The sequence below is a fragment of the Podarcis tiliguerta genome, assembly GCF_965153285.1.
Source record: "Podarcis tiliguerta genome assembly, chromosome: Z".
NCBI lineage: Eukaryota > Metazoa > Chordata > Lepidosauria > Squamata > Lacertidae > Podarcis > Podarcis tiliguerta.
Genome location: NC_139553.1, coordinates 49,402,959 through 49,429,059, shown reverse-complemented (window position 1 = coordinate 49,429,059; position 26,101 = coordinate 49,402,959). Strand labels below are relative to the sequence as shown.

Sequence of the window (26,101 nt, the reverse complement as noted above, 5' to 3'; positions counted from 1 at the left end):
GGAAATTCCCCTAGTGGGTGCCTGTTTCACTTCCAACAGCAACATAAACAACCCACACCAGGCCAGTGCCTGCGTGTCGAGGAAAATGATTTCCATCTGAACATTATCAAAGGCTATCCTTTGTAATCCAAGGCTTCACATATGTCCCCTTCTACCCTGATTCTCAGTGTGGTAGTGACTGTCGTAGGAGTATAATTTACTTGAAGGAGCCACGGGGATTATGACTTTTCTAGACAGGATGAATTGTAAAATCAGCTACTTCTGACCAAGCAGTGTGCAAGCCTATAAGCCTGTGGAGTCCACCCCCAGTCTTCTCTCCTCGCCAGTACTCGTTTATTCTTTGCCCTAAGCACTGTATTGGGGGAAAGCCAGAAGCAACGGTAGTGCCTCTAAACTATAACCAAGTAGGTTGTAAAAATAAAGATTACAGCCGGACTCTGTAAGAGCTGGGGACCCACTGCATCTCCCAAGCATGTGCCACCCTCTTTATTTTATTTCTCTGCTTGGGGGTGCATGGCCTGAGCTAATGGAGAGATTGCGCATTTTGGAACAAGTAATCAAGAATCCACTTGAACAAGTATTTGACCATCGGCTCTGAAGCAGTTTAATTTAATGGAAGACTCTCTTGCTTGCCTCTTAGCGGCATTTCTTTCGAAACCTGGGATCCATCTTGGCATACGCTTTCCTCGGAACGGCCATTTCCTGCTTTGTGATAGGGTGAGTGTTTGCTTTTTCCCTCTAGACTTCTTGAAAATGGAAGGAGAATGGATCGTGATGGGTGTAGGAATTCTGCCCTTTGAGCAGCTGTTTAGTATACACCAGATGTAGAAAGCATTCTTATTTTTTTGTTATTAAGCTTAGGAATCCGAAGGTGCTAAATGTTCAGTTTAAAATCAGTGTTGTTATTGTACTTGAGGAGATTATCACATTAATATTCATTTATCCTGCCCTGGTTAGTGTGTTAGTGCATTTTGTAATGTTACAAGCTATGTAACTTTGCTACTGAGTTATCTATTTTTACATGGGCTGTGGTATTTTTTGTATTGTGACTTTACTGTTCATTAATCATAGTCTAGTAATGAATTGCAATTGTTGGGAATAATTTTCTGTACAATTACAGTTTGCTGATTTTGAGAGTTGATTTTATCATGTAATATCAGAAGCAAAATATTGAATATTACCTTACTTTATTTAAGTTTATTTTACTAGTCATATTTTTGGTTACGACTTATTTGTATTGGACCGGATTGATGTAGGTTGTGTGGCCTTTATACTGCCTTGTCTATAGCAATGTTGGAAGGCAGTATACAAATTAAATGAGAAATGAGAAAATGTTACCTGTCCATGTTCCTGTTGAATCACCAGGTCCATCATGTATGGCTGTGTTTCTCTGATGAAGGTGATGGGACAGCTTGGAGGAGATTTCTACTTTACTGACTGCCTCTTGTTCGGTGCCATTGCCTCTGCTACTGACCCAGGTGTGTTGCAGACTTGGGCCAGATGTTCCACGGAAGATATTCCTTGGATCCCAGCTCACTTTTTGTTCTTGGGTTTTTCTGTCTGCTACAAGAGTGGAGATAGTTTTTGGTTTTTTAAAATGATTTTTATTGAATTTTGCATCTTTTTTAACATAATCACAACTAACAATATAAACACAAAATAAATTCTCGATTACCCCTTCCCCCCAACTTCCCTTCCTGGTTTCTTACACATTCATTTCTCCTGCTTATTATTTATTTTGTTCTTAACATTTTAACCTCATTTTTATATTTTTGCTTTTTGTTTTGCTAATTGTAAGTGTTTAATCAAACACTGGCGTGCTCTGGTCCATGGGGTCACGAAGAGTCGGACACGACCAAACGACTAAACAACAACAACAATCAAACACTGCAAGTGAATTCATTTCCTTACATTGTTTCTGTAGATAAAAGGTTCCCAGTCTTTAAAAAAATCTCTATTGTCCTTATCTTTTAATCTTTCAGTTAACTTCACCATTTCAGCATACACCATCTGTTTTTCTTGCCATTGTTCTTTCGCAGGTATTTCATCATTTTCCCATCTTTCGGCTAGCAAAATCCTAGTCGCTGTTGTAGCAGACATAAATAAATTCTTCTTATTTTTTGGCAGATCTTTGCCTGAAATGCGTAATAAAAAAGCTTCTGGCCTCCCAACAAAAGTTAACTTAAACATTTTTTTATTTCATTATAAATCATTTACCAGTAATTTTAAATTATTTTACAATTCCACCACATATGAAAAAACATACCTTCCTTTCTTTTACATTTCCAGCACTTATTGGAGCCTGTTCTATACATTTTTGCCATTTTCACAGGTGTGATATACCATTGATACATCATTTTCATATAATTCTCTTTTAACAATATACAGTACAGTCAGTAAATTTTAAATTGGCTTTCCATAATTTTTCCCAATCTTCCATTTGTATATTGTGTCCTATATCTTGTGCCCATTTAATCACTACAGATTTGACCTCTTTATCTTTAGTCCCCCATTCTAACAACAACAACAACAACAATAATAATAATAAATTTTATTTATATCCCGCCCTCCCCAGCCAAAGCCGGGCTCAGGGCGGCTAACAACAATAAAACAGTACAAAAGTACAGCACAAACAACAGTCTAAAATCATTCATTATAAAATTAATGAATTCAAGCCACTGGCAACCATTGGGCCAGAGCTCCGCGAAGATTGCCGATGGAGGGAGTCAGGCTGTGCCCTGGCCAAAGGCCTGGTGGAACAGTTCTGTCTTGCAGGCCCTGCGGAAAGATGTCAAGTCCCGCAGGGCCCTGGTCTCTTGTGACAGAGCGTTCCACCAGATCGGAGCCACGGCCAAAAAAGCCCTGGCTCTAGTTGAGGCCAGCCTAACCTCTCTGAGGCCTGGGACCTTCAGGATGTTTTTATTTGCAGACCGTAAGTTCCTCTGTGGGACATACCAGGAGAGGCGGTCCCGTAGGTACGAGGGTCCTAGGCCGTATATGGCTTTAAAGGTTAAAACCAGCACCTTAAACCTGATCCTGTACTCCACCGGGAGCCAGTGCAGCTGGTATAGCACCGGGTGAATGTGATCTCGCAGCAAAGACCCCACAAGGAGTCTCGCCGCGGCATTCTGCACCCGCTGGAGTTTCTGGGTCAGTCTCAAGGGCAGCCCCACGTAGAGCGAGTTACAATAATCCAGTCTGGAGGTGACCGTCGCGTGGAAACCAGTGGCTAGGTCAGGGCGAGAGATTGTAAATTGTACATTTTCTTTAAGAGTTTATTATTATCACCTACAATTTCTCTTTGAAATCTAGATATAGTGTATCCAAATCCTTTCTTATTACCTAAGAGTGGAGATAGTTTTTTAAAGTTGAGAATGGGCAGGCATAAGAACACAAGAAAAGTGCAGCTGGTCAGACACAAAGGCAGCCCATGTACTGCAGCACCCTCTTTCTCGCAGTGGCTGGCCAGATGTTTCCTCTGGCAAGCCCACCAGGGCATCATGGCCATAGTCCCCTCCTGTGTGTGTTGTCATGGCAACTGGCAGTTCCAGTTGTGTTCTGCTCCTAGAGGCAGTGCTTAGTAGACCTGACATCCATAAATTTGTCTAATCTCCTTTTAAAGTTCCTGGCCACCAGCACATAATGTGGCAACAAATTCTATTGTCAAACCTTTTGAAAGGAGTATTTGCTTTTTTGTCTTGCCTTGAATAGCCCACCATTCCACTTCATTGGATGACCTATAGGAGAGGGGGAAGAAAAAATCACCCACTTTCCCCACACAGAATTGCATAGTCCTTTATCATGTCTAAGTGAGAAAGGTCCATTTTCCTCATAGGGAAAATGGCTGCCATCCCCTGATCACTTCAGTTGCCCTTCTCAGAAACTTTTCTAGCTCTGCCTTCTCCTTCACCAGAACCGCACACAGTGTTCCGCAACGTAGATTTGTATAATGGTGTTACAATAACAGAGCTCCTATTTGCAGAACCTTTCCTGATGATCTGCATTGTCATGAGGAAGGGAATTTCTGTGGTCTCCCATGCTTTTCCTGTTACCAACGTTAAAAAGGGGGAACCAAGGAAACCAGAATTTTCTGTTTATTACGTAAACACAAGACTTTCATTTCCACCTCCATGACATTGAATGGAATGTCTGTGTACTTAGAGACTTGAGCTGGGTTTAGGGCAGGTGCTACACGTAAGGCAGGCAATCCAAAGGATTCGGTTTTCTTCCCTGCCCCCTGCTTTTTTATATTGATTGATAACAAATGGGATTTGGAGGGCTTTTATTGGTAACAAAGAGCACTTGAGCTCTCTCAGATTGTATGAAAAGTTTTACCATATTTTTCGCTCCATAGGGCGCACTGGACCATAAGGCGCATCTAGTTTTTAGAGGGGGAAATCAAGAAAAAAAATCTTATTCCCCGCCCCCCAGCCCCAAAGAACAAAGAAGCCAAGACATTGAGCGGGATCCATCCTGCTGGCTGTCTTGGCTTCCTCTTTAGCCGCGCACAACCTCTCCAGCCGGGAGAGGCTGCGCTGCGCTAAAGTAGCCATAGCCGCGTGCAGCCTCTCCCTGCCAGAGGGGCTGCACGCGGCTATCTCTGAAGCCTTCGGAGTGCAGCGCGAGTTCCCGCTGCGCTCCTCAGGCTTCAGGTTCCTTTTGCTGAAGCCAGGAGTCTTGCTCTACCGGCTTCAGCAAAAGGAACCTGAAGCCTCCGTAACGCAGCGGGAACTTGTGCTGCACTCCGAAGGCCTTCAGGCGGCTATCCCTGAAGCCTGGAGAGCAAGAGGGGTTGGTGCGCACCGACGCCTCTCGCTCTCCAGGCTTCAACGAAAGCAACGCGAAGCCTCCGGAGCTTCGGAGGCTTAGCGTTGCTATCATTGAAGCCAAGGAGCCCGCATTCGCTCCATAGGATGCACACACATTTCCCCTCAATTTTTGGAGGGGAAAAAGTGCATCCTATAGAGCAAAAAATATGTGAGACTTGCCTCAGTCTGTGTGAGCTCTCTTTAGTGAAATTGAATCCCTTAAACATATTTGGGTGCACATATTGGCTTTGCTAGGTGATATAAACTAAGTTGAGATGCCTAAGTCTGTATTTTTCCATGTATAAGACGCTCCCATGTATAAGACGACCCCTGTTTTTTGAGCCCAAAATCAAGAAATAATTAATTGCAACAGTCTGTGTATAAGACAGCCCTCAATTTTAAACTTTTAAAATTTTGGGAGAAATATAGTCTTATATGTACTTCATCACTAAAGAAAATGTACTTGAGCATGTGCTTAGGAAGAAGTGTTTCAGACAACTGGCTGTACAAATAATGGGGAGAACTTTAGAAAATACATACATACATACATACATACATACATAAAGTAACTGTACTTCTGAAGTAATCCTAACATAACAAATATCTTAGCAGTGGATTTATAATGTGAGGAGTCAGTCATCTTTGAGGGAAGATCTGGCTTTTTTCATGAGAAAGAAAGGCCATATAGAGAACAGCCAACCTAGTATATGAGTTAGGAACTGGCATGAGTTAGAAGCCCCCAGTTCAAATGACTGGAATGCCAGGAGGCAGTATGGTGTGGTGGCGTCAAGGCTAGAACTGGAGAGATCTGCGTTCAAATTCCAACACAGCCATAAAATTCAGTGATTGACCTGGGAACATTACCCCTCTGTTTGTCTGATCTATATCACCACCTTGTTGTGAGGGTAAAATGGGAGAAAAACTAGAACAATGTACTCCTGAGCTATTGGGATATAAATGTGATGAAATAAGCCTCCACATCTACAACATGGGCAAAACAATACTGGCATCTCTACATTGAAGGTTTGCTGTCAATATGTCTGAGATAATTCATACAAAGAGCTATGAGTAGTTTACTTAGATGAATGATTATGATAAACACAGGAAATGAAAAAGGCCCAGAAGAAACCCTTATGAAATAAATTTAGAATGATTGTCTCAGGGTGCTGGTAACAATACAGAATTCTTGCAAGAGCCCGTTGGTCTGAATTTCATTTTTCAACTTTCCTTTATTATTTTCTTGGACAGTGACCGTACTTGCCATTTTCCACGAGCTTCAGGTGGATGTTGAACTGTATGCCCTTCTGTTTGGCGAAAGTGTCCTCAATGATGCCGTTGCCATTGTCCTGTCTTCGTAAGTTCTCTGTCGTCTTTCTCAAGGTTTAAGTAAGCGACATTTCACATGAGGCACTACGGATGTCATCTGGGAAGCCTCCATGCCAGCAGTAGGTGCTTCTAGGAACACAGAGTGCTGGCAAGGAAGCTGTAATTGGGAGGAACTGTAAGCGGTGTAAAAAGGGAAGCTACCTCCAAACCAAGGCATTGCTTGTTTTCAAAGGAACAACCCATTGTTTGTGTCCATTGTAAGGTGAGCCTTGCTGGATCAGACCAAAGTCCATCTAGTCCAGCAACCTGATCCCTATTGTGGTTGACCAGATAGCACCAGGATGCCCACGGTCAGAGTGTGTGGTTAAACATGCTGTGGCTCCCCAGTAAATGGCATTCAGAGGTGTGCTGCTTCTGTACACAGTTGGAGGCAGCAGTGCTTCTGAATGGCAGTTGCCAGAAACCACAGGAGGGAGAGGGCTCTTCTGCTCGAACCCAGCCTGCGCGCTTCCTACAGGCATATGGCTGGCCACTGTGAAACTAGATGGGCCTGATCCAGCAGGTGCTTCTTGTGTTCTTATGACCTCGGGGTTCTATATTCCTGTCCAAACTAGACACCCAAATTCCCCATTCTCACCTGCACCCCTTTGATTGGAAAGGCAGCCAAGCATTCTCATGCACCTGTGCTTAGGTTAATGACTTTCCTTGCTCATAATATTTAAGATGCTGTTCTCTGCTGTGGACTGCTTCAGTTGCCCTGATGTTGAACGGGACTTTCCTGTTGCACACAGCTGCCCTGCAATGCATCTGATATCCAGCAAGGTATGCTAATAAGAAACCTTTGTGTATGTTTGCATCCAGCTCGATTGTAGCCTACCAACCAGCAGGGGACAACAGCCACACTTTTGATTTAACAGCAATGTTCAAGTCCATTGGGATTTTCCTGGGGATCTTCAGCGGATCATTTGCCATGGGAGCAGCTACTGGAGTCGTGACTGCTTTGATATCCTTTAAGTTCAATGAGTGTTACTTGGCTTTCTAACTGCTTCATGTCTGTCAGGGAACTGCCATCAGTGCCGGAGGGAGATAACAAAATCCAGAGGGATTCCGGAGAGCGTCCAGGGATTGGGAGAAGCAGCCCATCTTCTGGGGAAGAGAATCAGTGTAGCACCAGTGGAGAAGAGGGGCAGTTGGGGGAAGCGGGGAGGCGGTCCCATAACTCCTTGCCGGGGATCAGCGGGGAGAGTAGGGGTCCTCCGTTGCCCACGCCCTCCTTGCGCAGAAGGCTTTCGCGCAGAGAGAGTAGGAGGAGACTAGGCGTTAAAGAGCTTCTTTGCTGGAAGAAGTTTAAGAAATGGCCACTGACGGATTCTGCCAGTGATTGAGTCAGCCACGGGTGAGTGGCTGTCCGGACAGAAAAGGTTCACTCAGGCAACCCAGCCAGGTGTTTGCACCCGGCCGGGGAGATAAGCACCGGCTTATGCACGAGCAACCCCCAGAACCATTACAATGTCTCTGCAAATTCGAACCATTTTTCTTCAGCATAATACAAGGGTGGGTAACTTTGGGAGAGGCAGGTGTAGTTCTAAATGCTTGTTAACAGCTTGGCTGAAAGATGCAAAAAGAACAACTCCACAGATAACTAAATGCGGAGAATGGTATGTGAAACTCTGGGATATTTTATGTGAACCACCCTGAGACCCTCGGGTATAGGGCGGTATAGAAATAATAATAATAATAATAATAATAATAATAATAATAATAATAATGCCTTAAATAAACTAGCCTGGGTCCTGCAGGTGAAACAGGCAGCACAAAATGGCATTCTGCTTAGAAAGGAATGGGCTTGCTTCCTCTAATCCTGGAATGGAAGATAAGATTATATACTAAGAGCTCTGTTTTCATTACAGTGGTACCTCAGGTTACATACGCTTCAGGTTACAGACTCCGCTAACCCAGAAATAGTACCTCGGGTTAAGAACTTTGCTTCAGGTTGAGAACAGAAATTGCACAGCAGCAGGAGGCCCCATTAGCTAAAGTGGTACCTCAGGTTAAGAACAGTTTCAGGTTAAGAATTTTGAGCAAAAAGCAAAACTTGTAATAAATAACACCACATTGGAATATTTTGATATATCTAAAGGGACTAGACAAGGTTGCCCCCTGTCTCCTTTATTGTTTATAACAGTGCTAGAAGTACTTATTAAGAACCTGAGGGAAACAACAGAGGTTAAAGGAGTCAAGGTGGGCATTAATGAATACAATATTAAAGCCTTCGCGGATGACATTGTACTAACATTGGAAGATCCAAAAGATAATGTGGAAAAGGCTCAAAAAAAATTGGAAGAATTTGGTGCTGTGGCTGGATTTAAAGTAAATATGAATAAGACTAAAATGTTGACCAAAAATTTAAGTAAAGAAGACAATATAGACCTAGAACAAAGGACAGGAATTAAGATAGTAAAGAAGGTGAAATATCTTGGAGTGTGGATCACAACCAAGAATATCAACCTCTACAAGGACAACTACGAGGTCACCTGGAGGGGCATTAAGAAAGATCTAGAAATTTGGGAGAGAATGAAATTATCCTTCCTGGGGAGGATAGCGGTTGTTAAAATGAACATACTACCCAGAATGCTTTTTCTGTTTCAAACTATACCTATACTTAAAGGGTTAAAACAGTGTAAAGAGTGGCAAAGAGCCTTAGCGAGATACATCTGGCAGGGAAAAAGACCGCGAATAAAAATGAAAATATTGGTAGACAAAAAAGAGAGAGGGGGCTTCTCCCTACCGGATTTAAGCATATACTATGAAGCGGCGTGCCTATTGTGGCTTAAAGACTGCATAAGATTGGAAAATAGAGACATCTTGGACTTGGAGGGCTTCGACAATAGGTTCGGGTGGCACGCGTACTTATGGTACGGAAAGGTGAAGGCACATAGAAGCTTCCTGAACCATGTTTTCAGAGGACCAATATTTCAAGCATGGGAGAGAAATAAAAACTTGCTGGAAAGGAAGACACCTTGGTGGATCTCGCCAATAGAGGTCCTAATGGTTAAAAAAACCAATATGGAAGGGAAGAATGCCACCTATGAAGAACTTATACGGAAAACTGATCAAGGCATTAAACTCAGACCATATGAAGAGATAAAAAATTCATTTACTGGGTGGATACAATACCACCAGGTAAATGATTTGTTGAAAGAAGATAAAAAGAACCTAGGGTTTGAAGATAAAAAATCTAAATTTAGTATAGAAATCATAGAAGGTAAAAATAAAATATTGGCTAAGATATATGATATTTTACTGGAGTGGTACACAAAAGACGAGGAGGTGAAGGAGGCTATGACTAAATGGGCAGTGGATATTGGGTATAATATTGAGTTTGAGAAGTGGCTGGAATTGTGGAACATCAATATGAAGTTTACGGCGTGTACGGTACTAAAGGAAAATCTATGAAAAATGATATATAGATGGTACCATACACCAGTGAAGTTAGCCAAAATCTATAGGCTGAAAAATAAGAAATGTTGGAAATGTGGAGAGGCAGAGGGAGACCTCTACCACATGTGGTGGGCATGCAGTAAGGTGAAGGGCTTTTGGGAAATGATTTACAATGAACTTAAAAAAATTCTCCAATATACCTTTCCCAAAAAGCCTGAAGCTTTTCTGTTAGGAATGATGGGTAAAGAAATTAAAAAAGAAGATAAGATACTATTCTTATATGCCACTACAGCCGCAAGAATCTTGCTAGCGCAAAACTGGAAAACAGAAGTTATACCCAGTATAAGTGATTGGCAGGTTAAGTTGATAAATTATACCGAGCTCGCTAGAATGACAGGAAGATTAAGGGATCAAGACGAACAGAAATTTCATGACAATTGGAATAAATATTTGACTTATCTTGGAACTAATTTTCAGACGACACTGGCGGGGCTGAATTAACTCTAACAGTAAATGATACAGGATTAAAACGATAAAATACGTGAATACAAATTTATCTGATACTTACCAAAAGTGTGGAAGGAAGTCTACGGCTCGGCAGAGCCTAAAAGAATTTTGTGTTGTATTTTTGATTTGTTGATTTGGTGTGATATGCGCAAGTTATGGTATAAATTTTGTATTTGTTCTTATGTATAAATGAGCAATATTAATAAAAATTTACTTGCCAAAAAAAAAAGAAAAAAAAAAAGAACGGACCTCCAGAACGAATTAAGTACTTAACCCGAGGTGCCACTGTATTATAGATATTGGTGGGGGAGGTAGTACATAAGCAAACACACATTTGTATCCTTTTTTGTGTAACTTGAATTTTGGTGCCATTTTGAATCAAGATGGCAGACTGAAATGTGACTTTGCCCGCGTTTTGTCATAGATCCAGCCATCTTCTGTGATATTGTCACCAAACTTGACACAAGGCTTTCTGAGGTGGGGATGGGGGTCTATGTTGAAGTTCAGGTGCCAGGCACCATTTTGGATCAAGATGGCAAGCAAACTTGGTTTTGGTGTGTCAGGGAAGAGTTAGAAGTTTCCAATTTCTCAGAGGGAGAAAGCATTCGCCAAGGGGGGAAGGAGGGCAGTGAATCTAATAGAAGGGAGCAAGAGGAACAAGAGGGAGGGACCGGCTGTTCCCAGGAAAGGCAAGGGTTCAGTTCTAGCTCAGATTGGGAGGAGGGGAGATACAGGCCAGCTCTAGCCAGGAGGGTAGAAAAAAGAGCAGGAAAGTGAAGGGAAGGGCGCCTTCACCATTTTGAGAGTGGCTGGTCACCAAGAAGCAGAGCTCAGAAGGTATCTGAAATAAGTGACTCTGAGGAATAGTAGTTAAAGATAAGAACCATTTATAAGTTTGTTAATATGCAATAAAAAGTTTTATAAAAGAACAAGAAGTGTTTGTGTGGTGATCTGAAGAGGACAACGACCAGTCCTGACATGGTGTGACACTTCCCATTTTTTTGGCATAGGCTTGGCTGGCTCTTGAGATAAAACTCAGCGCCAAACCTCGTACGAGGGTTCCTGACAAGGGGGTGGCAGACTTTGCCACCATTAGGATCCTGGACACCATTATGAATCAAGATGGCAGACCAGAACATCACTTGGCACATTTCTTGACATATGTTTGGCTTCCTCTTAAGATATCATCACCAAACTCAGCACAAGGGTTCTTGAGGAGGTGGTGGTGGTCTTTGTCAATATTTGGACTCCAGGAGCCATTTTGAATGAAGCTGGTTTATTGAAATGGGACTTGGGTGTAACCACTTGATTTTTGGTGTGTTGGGTCCAAACTCAGAAATTACACTATCAGTTTGAAGGGGGAAGGATTTTATTTTTTTTGTTATTTCTAAAAGATATGGATACTTCCTGCTAGCAAAGAATGAATCAGCAGGGTAACAGTGCAAATAATCAACATGCATATATGACTGTCCTTTGGGGCCTGAATAATCAAATTGGGAGATTACTTGCTTCTTGCTCTATTTTCCCCTGCTGAATATTTTCATCCGCAGAGGAGCCCACCTGTGTCTTTTCCTTAACCCCTCTGTCACGTCACCAAATTCACCAAACTCCGTGAGTTCCAGCTGCTGGAAACAGGCTTGTTTTTCCTGATGTCTTGGAGCACCTTTCTATTGGCTGAAGCTTGTGGCTTTACAGGTAAGCTATGGCCTGTCTGCTTGTTTGGGTGTGTTGGATTGCTTGATGGGATGGATAACAGTTACAGAGTCTTAGAATTGGAACTGTGTAGAGTTGGAAGGGATCCCAAGGATCATCTAGTCCAACCCCCTGCAATGCAGAAATCTCAGCTAGATCATCCCTGACAGATGGCCATCCCTCTGCTTTAAAACATCCAAGGAAGGAGAGCCCACCACCTCCCAAGGGAGACTGTTCCACTGTTGAACAGATCGTACTGTCAGAAGTGTCTTCCTGATGTTTAGTCAGAATCTCCTTTTTTGTAACTTGAAGCCATTGGTTTGAGTCCTACCTTCTGGAACAGGAACAGACTCTTCTGAGTCTCCTCCAGGCTAAACATACCCAACTCCTTCAACCATTCCTCATAAGGCTCAGTTTCCAGACCCTGGATCATCTTGGTTGCCCTCCTCTGCACACCTTCCGGCTTGTCAATATTCTTCTTAAATAGTCAGATAGATGATCCCCTTGTTGTCAGTGAGGCAACTGAGGAATTTGTTGGACCTTACATTCCCGGCAGAGTTTGAGTTCTATCAGATATTGAGGGAGCTGAAGTCTCCGATTACTATAATATATCTCCTTTTTCTAACATATTTGGTGTAGCACACAAGCCTGCAGTGAAACAGGTGTATCCTCCCCCACCCCCTTAAACCAGCAATCAGACTCGAAGACAGCTTCTTGAGTTCCTGTGGTTCTGCGAACCCAGACCTGCCCAGTCATCTGTTTCTGTGCCATTCTTTATGGGAAAGAAGCTCTGTCCAACAGAACAGCCAATGTTTGCAGTACTGATTGAAACACATCTCAGGTCCATGTACTCTGTGACAGTTTTAATGTAATTCTCTGCCTCCAGGTGTTGTAGCTGTGCTGTTTTGTGGCATCACTCAGGCCCATTATACTTATAACAACTTGTCCACTGAGTCCCAGCACAGAACTAAACAGGTGAGTCCTCTGTCCCAGTGGTGACCTGTGGGTCCCGCTGCCCCTTCATCATCCAATTTCATTCTCCTTAATATGTTTTAAATGTTCTCTCCTCCGCACCAGCCATTTTCATAACCCATCAAAACACCAGACATCCAGTAGTTTGGGGAGGGGCTTATGGTTGGCTTTTCAGGTTTTTCTTTTTTAAATTATACTTGAAATCTTCTGTTCTGTTATAACATGCATCACTGCAATTCTTTTTAGTTTTTTGGTTGTGCTGACTGTGTATTGGGCATGGGATGGTTTACAGCATGGGTAGGCAAACAAAGGCCTGGGGGCCGGATCCAGCCCAATCGCCTGCTAAATCCAACCCCCGGACGGTCCGGAAATAAGCGTGTTTTTACATGAGTAGAATGTGTCCTTTTATTTAAAATGCATCTCTGGGTTATTTGTGGGGCATAGGAATTTGTTCATTTCTCCCCCCCCCACAAGGTCTGAGGGACAGTGGACCGGCCCCCCACTGAAAAAGTTTGCTGACCCCTGGCTTACAGTAATCACAAACTATTGTGCCAGTAATCATAAACTCATCCTCTTTTTGCAATGCGTGCCCAAAGAAATTCGCTGCCCAGACATTTCACTTATGAACATACTTGGTGTTTTCTATACTATCTTGACATGTGTCACAGCTATGATTGATATTCCTTCTCTCTCCCTTGTGTGTGTGTGTTTTGCTTTAGTTGTTTGAGCTCCTCAATTTCTTGGCTGAAAACTTCATCTTCTCCTACATGGGCCTTACGCTGTTCACCTTCCAGAATCATGTGTTTAATCCAACGTTTGTAGTGGGAGCTTTTGTATCCTTTTATTCCAAAAGAGTAGAAGTTGCCTTTTGCCACCTCCCCAATCAACAGATATGAAATGGGGAGAAACCTCAGATATAAATAACAACAACATACGTTGCATAGGATAACAGAATGGAAAAGAAAGGGGAAAGAGAGGTGGTGGGGACAGAGGCCCGCAGCCTGGGAGCATATCATTCCACCTTAAGCAAGAAATGATCAGTGTTTACGGCTGTTGAGTGTTGCAAATTTTTGCAGCAGTTGTTAGAGGTCATTTCATAGGTGTATGTCACAAACTCTAGCACTTTCAACCGAACCTTTAGATTCCAGAGGCAAAGCTTGTGGAGAAGGTTTGGAGGCAGTGGGAAAGAGACGAGCGAGGGGGCACAGTGTGGCCTGCCCTGGAGAAAGGGACAAAAGCGTCTGAGCTCCAGCCAAGCTGTACCCAGTGACCTTAAGTTGCTGGAGAGCAGATTTTGAATAAACACGAGGAAAAACTTGTTAATGGTCAGTGCAGATTGAGAACAGAGCCAGGGCCCTAGGGAGAGTGGGCAAGAGGAAGGAGAGGAAGGTACAGGGGAGGGAAGGAAGGAAGGAAGGAAGGAAGGAAATATTTGAGAGGATAAAGCAGCAGAGAGGAAAAGGTGGGGAAAGAGTGTGGGTTGAGGAGGGAAGGGGAAAGGCTCCCATTGGTACCCTGTGCCCAAGGTCTCCCCTAGAAGCCTTGTACTGGCCCTGATTTTGAACAGCTGGAGCCTTGTTGGCTCAAGGATGGGGATAATCATATACAGGGATAGTCTCTGTGTAGGAATACATGTGTACAGTGTAATGCAGGGATGTGTGACCTGTGGCACTCCAGTCATGGCTGGGCGCTAACACCCACCCTTCCCGGCCACTGACCATGCTGACTGGGGCTGATGGGCATCCAATAACATCTGGAGGGTTGCAGATGTTCCTACCCCTGCTGTAGAGGAACCTATTGGGCTTGTTTTGGTCCTCTTTGAATCTGTGGTTAGGACAGGTGCTGTGTGTGCTTGGCATATGGTAAATGCATTCATAAGAAACCTCTCATCAATGCATAACATACTTCTGATTTCTGGTGCACACATGTCTGTCCTTTGTAGAGATGACCTCCATTTAGCGGGAATGTAAGATATGGTAGCCCAGGGGTGGCTCTCCCATTTTGCCACTTGAGGTGGGACAGGAATGCCCAGAATCAGCAGTGGGGGCCCCATAGTCCTTCCTCTGGGGTGGGGGGGCTTCTGCCACCTGAAACAGCAGCCTCACCCTTCCTAATGGCTGGGCTGACTGTGGTAGCCTTTAGATACCATGGCTAGAATCCAAAAAAACATGGTTAGCTCTGTGCACTAATAGGAATATTTAAGTCCAATCCTTTCCTCAGACGTAAGCTGTGTTTTGTTCATTGGAACTGTCTGCCTAGTGAGTATGAGTCTTAGATGCTCATTTCTCAAAAGGCCTTCCATGTACCCTTGTGCCAGACATGGGTGCTTTTAATATGGCTGAGATCTCTGAACAGATTGCTTCTCAGCAGTCAGGTTTTTTTGCAGTTTTGAAATTGCTAGTTTGGGATTGCAGGAGGTAATCATGCTCTCTGAAGGCCACTGATTCTCCTTCTTGGCATGATTATTTGTTATTTGTCACTGTTGGAATAAAAACTCTTCTTTCTTGTGCAGTAGGAACATTGGTAACCCACCATTTTTAGGGTTAAACGTAAACTTTAGTGTCCGCTATTGCATGATGCATTCTAATTTTCGCAAACCTGTCAACAAGGGGGGGAAATCCTTAATATGTGCCCAAATCTAGCTGGCTGTATTCCTGGGGAGAGCTGCAAACATTTACCCTCTCTCTTTCCTGCTTAATTTGGGGAGAAGAAACAAGATCGGGACAAATTTCCAACATATGATGATGTTTGCTGGTGAGTAATCACCTCTTGGGGTGTTTCAAATCCATCCCTTCATAGATTATTTTCATAAGTACAAAGTCTGCTTGTAGAAAGAGACAAAGGATGGAACCTTAGATTTTATCTTAGTGATTGCCCTGCCTGATCAAAGGTCAGCCTCTGGTCCCCCAGGCCAGCCAGATGCCTCCAGGAAGCTGCAAGCGGGAAATGTCTGCAAAGAAGACAATTACTGGCTGTCATCAGAACCAAGATTGGGAGAATGTGCGTGAAAATGTTTTGAATACATGCTTAGTATTAATAGCAACCATTTTTGCTTCTTGCAGTGATTCAGCCATTTTTGCTTATTTTGTTTATACTTGCTCTTTCTCTTCCCTGCCTAGGCTTGCTTTCAACCAAAAATAAAAATAATACAAAAACAGCAACATACAAGCAAAGTACAATTGACAACAGGGTGGATTTGATTTAAATCAAATTGATTTACCATATTTTTCGCTCTATAGGATGCACTTTTCCCCCTCCAAAAATTAAGGGGAAATGTGTGTGCGTCCTATAGAGCGAATGCAGGCTGCGCGGCTAAGCCCAAAGCCAGAACAGGGAGATGGAGCGCTGCGGAGCGCTCCATCTCGCTGTTCTAGCTTGGGGATGGCTGCGCGCAAAGCCTCTGCTAGGCAGCAGGGTGCCTTTGGAGCACAGCGGGACCTCGCGCTGCGCTCCAAAGGCTTCAGGGATCTTTGAGGTTGGTGGTGGGGGAAAGCAGTGCTTCCCCCCCCCACCGCCAGCCCCAAAGAGCAGGTCGAAAGGAACCTGAAGCCTCCGGAGCCCAGCGGGAACTCCCCCCCGCGCTCTAGAGGCTTCGGGTTGCCTTCACTGAAGCCTGGAGAGCGAGAGGGGTCAGTGCGCACCGACCCCTCTCGCTCTCCAGGCTTCAGGGATAGCCGCCTGAAGCCTTTGGAGCGCAGCGGGAACTCCCGCTGCGCTCTGGAGGCTTTGGGTGAATGCACCTTGAACGCACCCTGTTTTAGAGGGGGAGAACAAGGGGGAAAAAATTCCCTGTTCTCCCCCTCCTATGGTCCGGTGCGTCCTATAGAGCGAGAAATACGGTAAATCACGATTTAAATCACCAGTCAGTAAGACTTGATTTAAATAATTTTTTTTTTACAGAAAGACTCATTCTTGCTGGTATAATCTTAATAATGACAACCAGATGAAGGTTTCATTTTTGGAATAAGAAATTTCCAGAGAAGTTTTTGCAGTTAGATCAGAAATTACTGGTTTGGTTATGCTATTAGAAATACATAGACAGATAATTATGAAATTATTGTGAGGTTTAATAAGTTAACTGTTTATATTTGGACAACCTTTCTGCTGTACTTGATTGGAAGGAGAAAAATAATCATTTCCGTAGTGTCAGGGAACTGCCATCGGAGCGGGAGGCGGAGAGGAGGCTCCCGCACGATGGAGGAGAGGGTCCTAGGAGGAGGAGGGATAGCCCATCCACTGGGGAAGGTAATCAGCGCAACACCAGTGGAGAAGGGGAGGAGATGGAGGAATCGGAGAGGTGGCCCCAGGACTCTTCACAGGAGACAAGCAGAGAGGGGACTAGTGCTCCTTTGCCCACACCCACCTTGCGCAGAAAGCTTTCGCGCAGGCAATGGGGGAGGAGACTGGGCGTCAAACAGCTTTTATGTTGGAAACGGTTTAAGAAATGCCCACTGACGGATTCTGCCAGCGACTGAGGCAGCCACGGAATAGAGGCTGTCCTGTCAGAAAGGGTTCAACCATGCAACCTAGCCATGAGTAAAGGCAACTCACGCACAAGCAATCCCTAGAACCATTACACGTAGTAACAATTTAAACAATTTATTTAACTAAAACAATAACATGATAGCAAATGTATCCATGTTTGTTAACTGATGTGGTTAAATGGTGTTTTTTTAAAAAAACAACTGAGTTTTAGCACACATGAAAAACTTAAAACAAATCCTTATTTCCTGTTGAATAGCCTTCGGACTAGAATGTAACTTAAAGAGAAAATCTTTAGAAAGGTTTTTTCTCCAAAAGCATTTTATTTAAAAATTCCGATATAAATCAATAAAAATTCCGATTAAAAAAAAATCCTATTTAAATTTTTTAAAATCTTTTTTTTTTTAAATAAACCATTAATTTTTAGCCACCCTGATTGACAAATTTACAGTTAAAGTACATATCTAGTTGGATATCTAGTTGGGGATTAATTTTATTATAACTGTTCTGTTTTTGTTTTTTGTTGCTTTATTGGTTGCTGTATAGTTTGTGTTTTGTTTTTAAGGGCGGGATCAGGGCTGCCAGGGAGTGGGGCCCCAGCCAACACAATGGCTGGGACAAGTTCCACAGGGGGGGAAGCCCTGGGTCATCTGATCTCGGTGATCATGGGCAGGAGGAGGAGGATTTACGCTAAGACCAGACCATCTCATTACCGAGGAGGCAGGTTTAGTCATTGTTTGAGGACTATCCCTGCCTCCGGTCTGTCTGGTCTTGACCGGATGGATACTGGAATCAACAAGGGAAAACCCACATGACCTGAAGGTGCTGCTGTGCAATGCCAGGTCAATGATCCATAAGACCACTGCCATCCATGACTTGATCGTGGATGGAAGACTTGACCTGGCATGCGTGACAGAGACTTGGTTGGATGAAGCAGATGGGCCTGTCCTTGCCGCTGCTTGTCCACCAGGTTTCTCTTATGCACAGCAACCCAGGCGGGGGGGGGGGGTTGCAGTGATTTTTAGGAAGTCATTAGTTTGCACTAGGCGTCCTACTGGGAACACCCAGTTCTCTGAGTGCATGTTCTGGAAGTTGGGCAATAGGGGCAGTACAGGATTCCTTTTGGTGTACCGACCTCCCCACTGCACCAAGGATTCCCTGTCCGAGCTGCTTCAGGTTGTGGCGGATGTTCTCCTAGAGATACCTAGTTTGGTTGTCCTGGGGGATTTTAACATCCATGCCGACACGGCCTTACAGGGGGCCGCTCAGGACTTCATGGAAAGCATGGCCTCCATGGGGCTGTCCCTGAATGAGTTTGGCCCAACTCATAGTCATGGACATGCCTTAGACCTGGTGTTCGCTTCTATGGATGTTGGTGATCTGACACTAAGTAAAAGTGAAACGAAAGAAGTGCCATGGTCAGATCACTTCGTGGTGCAACTGGACTTCTCCGTGACCCTTCCCCTCTGCAGGGAGGTGAGACTGATTTGCATGGTCTGCCCCCGCTACTTAATGGATCCAAATGGTTTCCAGAGAGTGGTAGGGGGATGTTTTATCCCATGTTGATGGCCTTTCAGCTGATTCCCTGGTGGCCCACTGGAATGTGCAGTTAAACAGGACTATTGACTCTCTGGCTCCGAAGCGCCCTCTCCGATTGCATGGAGCCCGACAGCCCCATGGTTTTCCATGGATCTGAGGGCAATGAAACAATCACTGAGACGGCTAGAGCGCCGCTGGCAGATAACTCATTCTGAATCTGACCGGACGCGGGTTAAAGCTCAATGTCGAGCCTACCAAGTGGCGATAGCGACGGCGAAGAAGACTTTCTTCACTGCCTCTATTGCATCTGCAGAAAATAGTAGCAGGAGACTCTTTCAGGTGGTTCACAATTTAACGGAACCACCTTTACCACCGGGGCCTTGTAAAGACCCCAAGATCTCCTGCAACGATTTTGCAAAGTTTTTTGCAGATAAAGTCACTCATATTCGGAAGAAGGTAGACACCACCGTGGGAGCAGGGCTGGGGCGGGAGAGTGCTAGAGCCCTGTCTGGTCAGGTTGCATGGAATCAGTTTCAATCTGGTACCTCTGAGGATGTGGACAGGCTGCTTGGACGCGTGAAACCAACCACCTGTCTCCTTGATCCTTGCCCATCCTGGCTAATAAAAGCAAGCCGGGAAGGGCTGGGCGATGGGCTTCGTGGGGTGGTGAATGCTTCCCTCTGTGAGGGAACATTCCCAGATCTGCTGAAAGAGGCGGTCATTAAACCACTTCTTTAAAAAACATCTTTAGATGTGGCCAGTATGACCAACTATCGCCCAGTCTCAAATCTTCCATTCTTGGGCAGGGTGATTGAGCAGGTGGTTGCTGAACAACTCCAGGCACGCCTGGAGGATGCAGACCATTTGGATCCCTTCCAGTTGGGATTCAGGCCTCATCATGGGACTGAAACTGCCTTGGTCACGCTGGTTGATGATCTCCAGCGGGCTAGGGACAAAGGTGAGAGCTGTTTCCTAGTTATGCTGGATCTCTCAGCTGCCTTTGATACAATAGACCATAACATCCTTCTGGACCGTCTAGAGGGGCTGGGAGCTGGGGGCACTGTTATACAGTGGTTTCGCTCCTTCCTCCTGGGCCGTGTTCAGAAAGTGGTGTTGGGGGGATGAGTGTTCAGACCCCTGGGCCCTCACTTGTGGGGTGCCTCAGGGTTCCGTCCTCTCCCCCATGCTTTTTAACATCTATATGAAACCGCTGGGAGAGATCATCAGGGGGTTTGGACTGGGTGTCCATCAATATGCAGATGATACCCAGCTGTGCCTCTCTTTCAAATCAGAACCAGTGAAGGCGGTGAAGGTCCTGTGTGAGTGCCTGGAGGCAGTTGGAGGATGGATGGTGGCTAATGGATTGAGGTTGAATCCTGACAAGACAGAAGTACTGTTTTTGGGGAACGGGGCGGGCTGGTGTGGAGGACTCCCTGGTCATGAATGGAGTAACTGTTCCCCTGAAGGACCAGATGCGCAGCCTGGGAGTCATTTTGGACTCACAGCTGTCCATGGAGGTGCAGGTCAATTCTGTATGCAGGGCAGCTGTCTACCAGCTCCACCGGGTACGCAGGCTGAGACCCTCCCTGCCCGCGGACTGTCTCGCCAGAGTGGTGCATGCTCTAGTTATCTCCCACTTGGACTACTGCAATGCACTCTACGTGGGGCTATCTTTGAAGGTGACCAGGAAACTACAAGTAATCCAGAATGCGGCAGCTAGACTGGGGACTTGGAGCGGCCACTGGGACCACACAACACTGGTTCTGAGAGGTATGCATTGGCTCCCAGTACGTTTCCGAGCACAATTCAAAGTGTTGGTGTTGACCTTTAAAGCCCTAAACGGCCTCGGCCCAGTATACCTGAAGGAGCGTCTCCACCCCCATCATTCTGCCCGGATGCTGAGATCCAGCGCCGAGAGCCCTCTGGTGGTTCCCTCATTGCGATAAGCAAAGCTACAGGGAACCAGGCAGAGGGCCTTCTCGGTAGTGGCGCCCACCCTGTGGAACGCCCTCCCACCAGATGTCAAAGAGATAAACAACTACCTGACATTCAGAAGACATCTTAAGGCAGCCCTGTTCAGGGAAGTTTTCAATGTGTGACATCTTGGTGTATTTTTGGTCTTTGTGGAAGCTGCCCAGAGGCTGGGGAAACCCAGCCAGATGGACGGGGTACAAATAATAAATTATTATTATTATTATTATTATTATTATTATTATTGCTACATAATGAAGGCCTGCTGGAACAAATGAGCTTTTAATTGCTGACTGAATGCAGACCAAGTGAGAGACAGCCAGATCTCCACAGGGAGGGCATTTCATAGCAAAGGTGGTGGTGCCACTGAGAAGGCCCTGCTGTGTATAGTAGCCCTACTGGGCTATGCTCAATGAGGGAACCTTCAGCAGGGCCTTTCTTGCAGATGTCAAAACCTGGCTTGGGTAGTACTGCAGAAGGCACTCCTTCAAACACTTGGGTCCTAAGCTGTTTGGAATTGGTTTGTTGGTACCTATACTTTGAACTGGGTCTGGTTGCTCTCCTGCAGTGATTTCAAATTCAGTGTAAAATGATCCCATCTCACTGCAAGAGAGCAGCATTATGCGCTAGCTGCAAATACTGGATCATCTTCAAGGGAAGCCAAACACTACAACAGTCTAACTCAGAGGTTGTTCCTAGAATGGCCATAGCTGGAGAAACAGCTGTAGCTCCGCATAGGTTGCATCCTTGTCACATGGGCCTGCAATAATAATATATAATAATAATTTATTATTTATACCCCATCCATCTGGCTGGGTTTCCCCAGCCACTCTGGGCGGCTCCCAATTGAATATTAAAAACACAATACAGCAAGAAACATGAAAAACTTCCCTAAACATGGCTGCCTTCAGATGTCTTTTGAAAGTAGGATAGTTGCTTATCAACATCTGGTGGGAGGGCGTTCCACAGGGCGGGCACCACCATTGAGAAGGCCCCGCTGCCTGCTTCCCTGCAACCTCGCTTCTTGCAGGAGAGGGACCCCGGCGTCCGGGGTGGAGACGCTCCTTCAGGCCTACTAGGCCAAGGCCGTTGAGGGCTTTCAAGGTCAGCACCAATACTTTGAATTGTACTCAGACATGGAATCTAGGAAGTCCCCCCCCCCCCCGACTCCAGGCATCTCCCTTCTAGAAGATTGTCAGAACAAGCTGTCTTACCTAATTTTTGGACCTGAGAAGCACCAGCCCACAGATAATGCACCTTTTTCAAATTAATAATTTTTATTAAATTTTCAAATTGTACATTTCAAATTAAACATCTTTTATTATACCATACATTCACTGACTTCCTTCCCTCCCTCCCCTCCCAGGATTCAATTATCTTATCCAACATTACTACATATTCTAATATATCTATCTAATTTAATTTTCCTATCTTACATCAGTTCAGAATATGTTATATTGTTGAGTTACTTTAATACTGCCAGCGTTTTTAACTGTGCACAATTATTTTCATTATACTCAACAAAAAGATACCACTCCTCTTTAAATACCTGTTCTTCTTGTTCTGTTCTTCTACTTGTTAGACCTGCTAATTCTGCATATTCTGTCATCTTCAGTTACCAATTCTCTTTCTTTTGTGTCAATCAAAATTTTGTGTTTAATTCGTGGCTCCCCCACCCCGACAGATTTAGAAATACCCCTTTTCCATTCCTTGAGGCAACTTGGTTTGTCAATAATCGGGATCGGTTGAAATAAAAGCAGCATTTTGGGGAGCACATTCATTTTGATAGCTGAAATTCTCCCTAGTAGGGAAAGTTTAATCCTTCCCCAAATCTCTACTCTTTTTAAATCTCTTTCCATAGTTTAATGTTGAAATAAGTCAAGATTCCTCACCGTCGTCCAGACACCTAGATATTTCCAGGCCACTCTCCATTTCCACAGGCAAAGCATCTTATCTGGGTTCAGCTTCAGTTTTATTAGCCATCCTCCATCCCTGCTTTCAGGCACCCAAACAGTAATTGTGCAGCTGTTCCTGATGCAGATGAAATGGAGAGAGAGGATTTTGCCCTGTCCCCTATATTTATCTTTGTTTTTATCTGTATTTATCTTTGTACTTGTTGTGTTTTTGAAAGTGCAAAAATACGACACTTGATCTTAGCCAAAAGGCTGAGAATCGATGAAAGTGCAAAAATACGAGCTCCTGCCATTTGATTGGTGTCACTGCAATAAACATGAAGGTGGCATCATTCCAGTGGCAGAGGCTTAAAAGATGATCTAAGCATCTCTTAAGGATTGGCCTTAAGGCAGGGTGGAATATAATGCATGAAGGAGAAGGTGTTAATTAACACATTAAGAGTCCTAGCATGGACCAGGATCTAGGCCCTTGTGCAGCTTGCTCTGGACGTCTTTCTCTCGTGCCTCTGCAGAAGTACAGCGTGATCTCTTCACACACATGTTACTTGTGCAAATGCAACTCTACACACTTTGCTCTTGCAGCAGCAGCCTTCCCAACTCAAGGGAGGAGGGCAGGCAGGCAGAGCGAGAAGAAGCCCCACCTGTCTGCTGCTTCTACCTGCCTCTCTCCCTGTCTGCCTCTGCTCCCTCCCGCATCTGAGGAAGTTGTGCTTTCTTCTTTCTCTGGCAGCGGTGGCACAGGGAGGTCCTCCATGCAGGCTTTCCCTCTTGCCAGCCAGCAGCCTTTGGCTTTGAGCAATGTGGTGTATGGGCACTGCCTCTGGAAGAGAGCCCTTGCTAATAATAATAATTATAATTATAATTATAAAATTATAATTTATTTCTTCCCCAGGCACTCTGGGTGGCTTCCAACAAAATATTAAAATATGATAGTCCATCAAACTTTAAAAGCTTCCCTAAACAGGGCTTCCTTCAGATGTCTTCTAAATGTCAGATAGTTGTTTATTTCTTTGACATCTGATGGGAGGGCGTTCCACAGGGCGGGCGGCACCACCAAGAAAGCCCTCAGCCTGGATCCCTGTAACCTCGCTTCTCACAGGGAGGGAACTGCCAGAAGGCCCTTGGGAAAGGAACCCCAGCATCTGAGATGGAGACGCTCCTTCAGGTCTACTGGGCCAAGGCTATTTAGGGCTTTCAAGGTCAGCACCAACACTTTGAATTGTGCCTGGAAACGTCCTGAGAGCCAATGTAGGTCTTTCAAGACCAGTGTTACGTGGTCTCAGCGGTCCCAGTCACCAGTCTGGCTGCCATATTCTGGATTAGTTGTAGTTTCTGGGTCACCTTCAAAGGGAGCCCCATGGAGAGCGCATGGCAGTAGTCTAAGCGGGAGATAACCAGAGCATGCACCAGTCTGATCAGACAGTCGGCGGGCAGGGAGGGTCTCCACCTGTGTACCAGCTGGAGCTGGGAGACAGCTGCCCTGTGATCATACTGTAGATTCCGGTCCACAAAAGCTTATGCCGTAATGACTGTGTTCATCTTGAAGTCACTAAAAGATTCCTTTTTGCTGGAAGTTGCAGCTTGGAACAGTAGCCCTCCCCTCCTGCAACACCACGTGAAATGGAAGAGAGTTTTCTGGGGGAAGTGGGTTGGGGTTTGCACTCGAAAGGTGAAAAATAGAAAAGCTTGCGTGTGTGCGCGCGCGCACGCATACACTCATGCGTGCCCACACGTTCTTGCATGTACATACTGCATTCAGACTCCGGGACAGAAATGGAATAGGCTCTTAGGAGCCCAGCCATAGGCCACACAAGGTTTGATGAGCCTTTCTTCCCAGGCCTCCGTGGAGCCATGGCTTTTGCGCTGGCCATTCGGGACACAGCCACCTATGCGCGGCAGATGATGTTCAGTACAACGCTTCTCATCGTCTTCTTTACCGTCTGGGTGTTTGGAGGTGGCACCACTCCTATGCTGTCGTGCCTTCATATCAGGTGAGTGTCGGTTCGAGTCTTGTGCTGTTGCCTTAGCTAAGGAATCTTGCTATGATCTGTACAATGTATCATGTATGGTGGGGATGTGATAAAATCAAAAAGTTCTGGAGTAATATTTATGAAGAATTAAAAAATATGTTTAAAATAACATTTGGGAAAAGGCCAGAAGCATTCCTTCTAGGTATAGTGACAAAAGACATCCCCAATGATAAGAAAAAAAATATTCCTATACGCGATGGCTGCCGCTAGGGTTTTACTGGCAAAAAACCTGAAGGGAGATATAGTCCCATCAGTAGCAGATTGGCAAATTAAATTTTGTGAATTTATTGAATTGGGCAAAATGATGGCAGCAATCAGATTACAGTTTAATCAAAAACTGAGGAAAGAATGGGAATGTGTAGAGGAGTATAAGGCAAAACATTGTTCCAAAAGAAACTTACTGATATGCTTAGACTGATGTTCACAAAGTTAGGATAAAAGTTGGAAAAGATTATACGGGTTTTTATATAAAGTATATTGCTTTAACACAATATTAAAATAATATAAAATTAACTAAATAATGCTAAGCATGGGGGGAGGGAAGTCACAGGGATATAAAGGGGGAAAACGTACAGTGATGCAGTGGAACCTGGGGTTACGGCAGGAATCCATTCCAGAGGCCCCGCCATAACCTGAAAATGACGCACATCAAAGCTCTGCGTCTGCGCATGCACGATTTAGCGCTTCTGCACATGCATGAGTGGCGAACCCAGAAGTACTCCGTTCCAGTACTTCTGGGTTTGCTGCGGATGTTTGCTGAAGCGGATGCAAGCGGAGGCAGACGCAGAACGAGGTTTGACTGTATATGTATGTAAGAAACAGAATGTAAGAAATGTTAAAAGATGTTCTTTTTGTTGAATGTAATACTGTAAGAAATAAATTAAAAAAGGGAAAGGGGGGGGGAAGGAAACCTGCTGTGCAGCTTGTCATCCAGCTGGTTCAGTTATCACAGGCTTGAGCAGGTAAATGGCCACTCTCCCCCGCTCACTTTCCCTGCCTCCCACCCATCAAACCTCTACTGCCCTCAGATTTCTATGGGTCCCTGAGGCCTCTAAGCATGAGTTCTTACGTTGCTTCTCAATTATTTCATTTATAGCTTTTTCCTTCCCTTTTTGGGGGGATACCTGGTAAGATCTCATGTGTGGAGAAACCCTTATCTTGTCTGTAGGTGGCCCCATTTTGCTGCCCAAGCGCTGGGTGCTCATGTTTCGTTTTGGAAGAAATAATAAATGCCACAATTCATTAATAAGTGGCATAACAAATAGTTGCTGTTTATTAAAATGGTGCTGAGATTCCAGATGAAGAACTTTTTTCAGACACTTGTAACAGTGTTTATAGCCAGGTGGGTCACATAGAACGAGAAATCTAGAACAGATAAAATGGTTCTTACTGAATGGACCACATAATTATTAGCCTTTAT

General features: G+C 44.7%; 1 protein-coding gene across 1 annotated transcript in view; it reads left to right on the top strand.

Moving 5' to 3' along the window:
• SLC9A6 (solute carrier family 9 member A6) overlaps positions 1–26,101 on the top strand; it is a 48,684-nt gene that overhangs the window by 10,931 nt on the left and 11,652 nt on the right. The window contains exons 4-12 of the mRNA XM_083422604.1: positions 641–717; positions 1,366–1,478; positions 6,057–6,162; positions 6,996–7,137; positions 11,672–11,777; positions 12,661–12,749; positions 13,466–13,579; positions 15,389–15,500; positions 24,489–24,642. Coding sequence (XP_083278730.1) covers positions 641–717; positions 1,366–1,478; positions 6,057–6,162; positions 6,996–7,137; positions 11,672–11,777; positions 12,661–12,749; positions 13,466–13,579; positions 15,389–15,500; positions 24,489–24,642 — 1,013 coding nt within the window. The remainder of the gene's footprint in view (positions 1–640; positions 718–1,365; positions 1,479–6,056; positions 6,163–6,995; positions 7,138–11,671; positions 11,778–12,660; positions 12,750–13,465; positions 13,580–15,388; positions 15,501–24,488; positions 24,643–26,101) is intronic.